This window comes from Zonotrichia albicollis, chromosome 12 (assembly GCF_047830755.1).
Source record: "Zonotrichia albicollis isolate bZonAlb1 chromosome 12, bZonAlb1.hap1, whole genome shotgun sequence".
NCBI classification, from domain to species: Eukaryota; Metazoa; Chordata; class Aves; order Passeriformes; family Passerellidae; genus Zonotrichia; species Zonotrichia albicollis.
The window spans coordinates 11,437,462-11,440,423 of NC_133830.1; the positions used below are offsets into that span (position 1 = coordinate 11,437,462).

A 2,962-nucleotide genomic window follows, 5' to 3' on the forward strand; every position below is an offset into this window, starting at 1 on the left:
GAAGGGAACCTATAGCTTGTTATAGGGCTCTTTTACGTGTCCACAAATCATCTTGTCTCCTATTGGTCTATTAATCAACTTGGTCTCTTTAGCAAACCAGCAAGGTTGCTTTCACATGTACCTGTGATACATATTTACTGAATAATCACTATCTAGCACCTCATTGAGGCCTTGTGGACTCACACTCTTTAGTTTAGCATAACTGTATCTTTACCTGTGACGTATTTTTTCCCAACCATTGAGAAGTCTGCATCAGTTGTGTCAAGAGCATTTATTGATACTCTTGAAGTAAATCCCATCAGTTGAGCTATGAGAGCGCTGTCCCACAGCTTGCAGTCAATGCTTGCAGACACATTAGGAATTCAGGTAGTCTCTCCCATTGATTATTACAGACTTCAGCTGGCCATCCTCTTCCACTTCCTTTGTCTCCTGCCCATCCTCAAAGATTTTCCGGGTGGTGACAGTCTTGCCATTGATCACTTCAGTAGTGGTTATCACTGTTCTGAGACCATATGGCCCAGATGAGTTTTCAGCAAAGAAAGTGGTGGGGTGTCCGCTGGAACAGAATGAATTCCGTTGCACAAATGGCTCCCTGGGCCTTCCTCTACTTCCACTGCTGGTCTGCCAGTTCTCACCATTGATTCTGATGTCAAAAGGGTTCAAGAAAATACATGAAAATGGATGCATGCCTCCAAAGAATTCGTCTTGATGGGTGAATCCATGATGAGGGTCAAAGAAGCTGTAAGAACTCGTCGGAGTTCTCTCTCTGCGGATTCTTATCTCATCAAGAGACTTGTCATAGAACAATCTCTTCTGAGGGTCGGACAAAGTCTCATATGCTTCAACAATTTCTTTGAATTTCTTCTCAGCTTCCTCCTTGTTTTTGGGATTCTTATCAGGATGCCATTTTAGTGCCAGTTTGTGGTAGGATTTCTTGATAGCATCCTGTGAGGCATTTTTTTGCAGTCCAAGGACCCTGTAGTAATCTACCATCTCAGAGGACACCTGGGGTTGTTTGGAAGCTGCCTGGTTTTCTCTCTCCTACCAAGGCTGATCAGCATGCAGAGGGTAGAGAGATGTTCAGCCCACCCCATGAGCTGCTCTGCCCTGCTGCAGTGCAAGGACAGCAAGAGCTGCTTGACCACAGACATTCTTTTCAAACCTGTTGCTCACAAACTGTGAGATTGTGACCTCAGAGAGGGTTCAGCAAATCCTGGCTCTGTTGTCCTGACCACATTCCAGGGAGAGTTGGTTGTCACTGGCCTTCTGTCTGTAAATGTAGATCATGCACATGATGCTGTAGCTGCTGGATGTAACTGTGCTGACGCAGCTGTGATGCAGGACTGCCATAGAATCATAAAATGGTTTGGGTGGGAAGTGACCTTTTTAAAAGGCCATCTAATCCCTGTCCCCTGCCATGGGCAGGGACTACTTCCACTAGAATTGGTTGCTTAATGCCCCAATCAAACCAGCTTTGAACACTTCCAGGGATGGGGCATCCACAGCTTCCCTGGGCAATGTCTTTCACTGTTTTACCACCCTTATGACTTTGTCAGATTATTTTTTGCCTGAACCCACCCTGCAGTGGGATTCTCAAATACACAGTGTGGGTTCGTGTGCAATCCAGGGAAGTGTGGTGTAGTCAGGTCATATTATCCATGGGACATAATTCCCTATGGCAGCAGTTACAGGGAAGCTGCAGTTTGGCTACCCATAGTTCAAAAAGAGTGTGGATAAATCAGAGAAAGCCCAGGGGAAGCCCATAGAATGTGACTAAAGGATTGGAAAATACGCTCTGGAGTGAGAGACTTGGCAAAAGAGGAAGTTCGGTGCCAGCTACCTCATAGTCAGCAAGAACCTGCATGGGAACAGAAATTCAGTGACACAGGGATCTTCAGGCTCCCAGACAAAGCAGGTGGAAGGTATCATCAGCCAAATTTAAATTCAAAATACATTGCACATCCTTTTTTTGAAGGTAGCAAATCACTGGAACTTCCCCATGTGGCCATTTTTAAACCCTGAATGGGATTTTTTCCTAAAATCAAGATTAGATGGACATCATATTTCTGAAATTATAGACAAGCCTAACCCTTTCAGAAGAGCCTCCTTTTCATGTTGGTAGTAAATTAAATTCCCAGAATTACCAACCTTAGCCTCTTTTCTATGTGCATTTTTGGATACCTGTCCCAAGGTGTGTACACATGTACAACAGGGATGGCCCAGGAACTTGACACAGGCAATCGAATCTAGGGTTATCCTGCATCTGTTTCTATTCCTTGGATTTGCCATTCTGGTGGGAAATACAATATCCTCAGAGGGAAACATTGCATGAAGAAGATCTCCAAGGAAGTGCCAATAATGAGAATTCATCTGTCTGTAACACAGTGTCATAAACACCTACTAATAGCAGCATATGTTGCAGATCACTGCCCTCTTTTCCATTATCCCACACTTTGGGAAGAAGTCAAGAGGCAGCCAGACCAGAGAGCATGTGCACAGCGTATGAGCTGGCTGCTGTCCTGACACACAACTGGGATGGGGGGGCTCTGAAAGCAAGGGGCAGTCATGGCAGCCTGGAGACAGCAATATCACAGAAGGAGGAAAGCAATTGAGCTGACACATGCTGGAAGAGGTATTTGTGCTGCTGGTGTTCTCACTGGTCAGTGATGGGGCAGCAGCACAGAGGTGCTTGCCATCCTTGGGCAGTAAATGTTGCTGCAGGGCAGTGCAGGTCTGGGGGCTGGAGGAGCTCATGGTCCTGTGGGCTCACCTCACTGGACAGATCTCAGCTTCTGCCCCCTGTGTCACAGAAGTCTTCTTAATTACAGGGCAGCTGTGCCACATGAATTATTTTTCTGCTGGATGTTGTTTGTTCTGTAGGAATGGCAAAAGTAATCTGGGCCCAACAGCAAGCTGCTGCAGCCCATTTGAGCTCAGAGGGCTCTTTGCATTCCCAAAACAG

At 45.9% G+C, this 2,962-nt stretch overlaps 1 protein-coding gene across 1 annotated transcript; it reads right to left on the reverse strand.

Annotated features, from left to right (window-relative positions):
* Positions 1–354: 354 nt before the first annotated feature.
* DNAJB8 (DnaJ heat shock protein family (Hsp40) member B8) lies at positions 355–993 on the reverse strand. Its single transcript, XM_005485409.2, has one exon. The coding sequence runs from the start codon at positions 991–993 to the stop codon at positions 355–357; it is 639 nt and encodes a 212-aa protein (XP_005485466.1).
* Positions 994–2,962: the final 1,969 nt, after the last annotated feature.

What these genes read in the sequence shown, in the direction of transcription:
- DNAJB8 (XM_005485409.2), bottom strand. Translation starts at nt 993, where the DNA reads ATGGTAGATTACTACAGGGTCCTTGGACTGCAAAAAAATGCCTCACAG.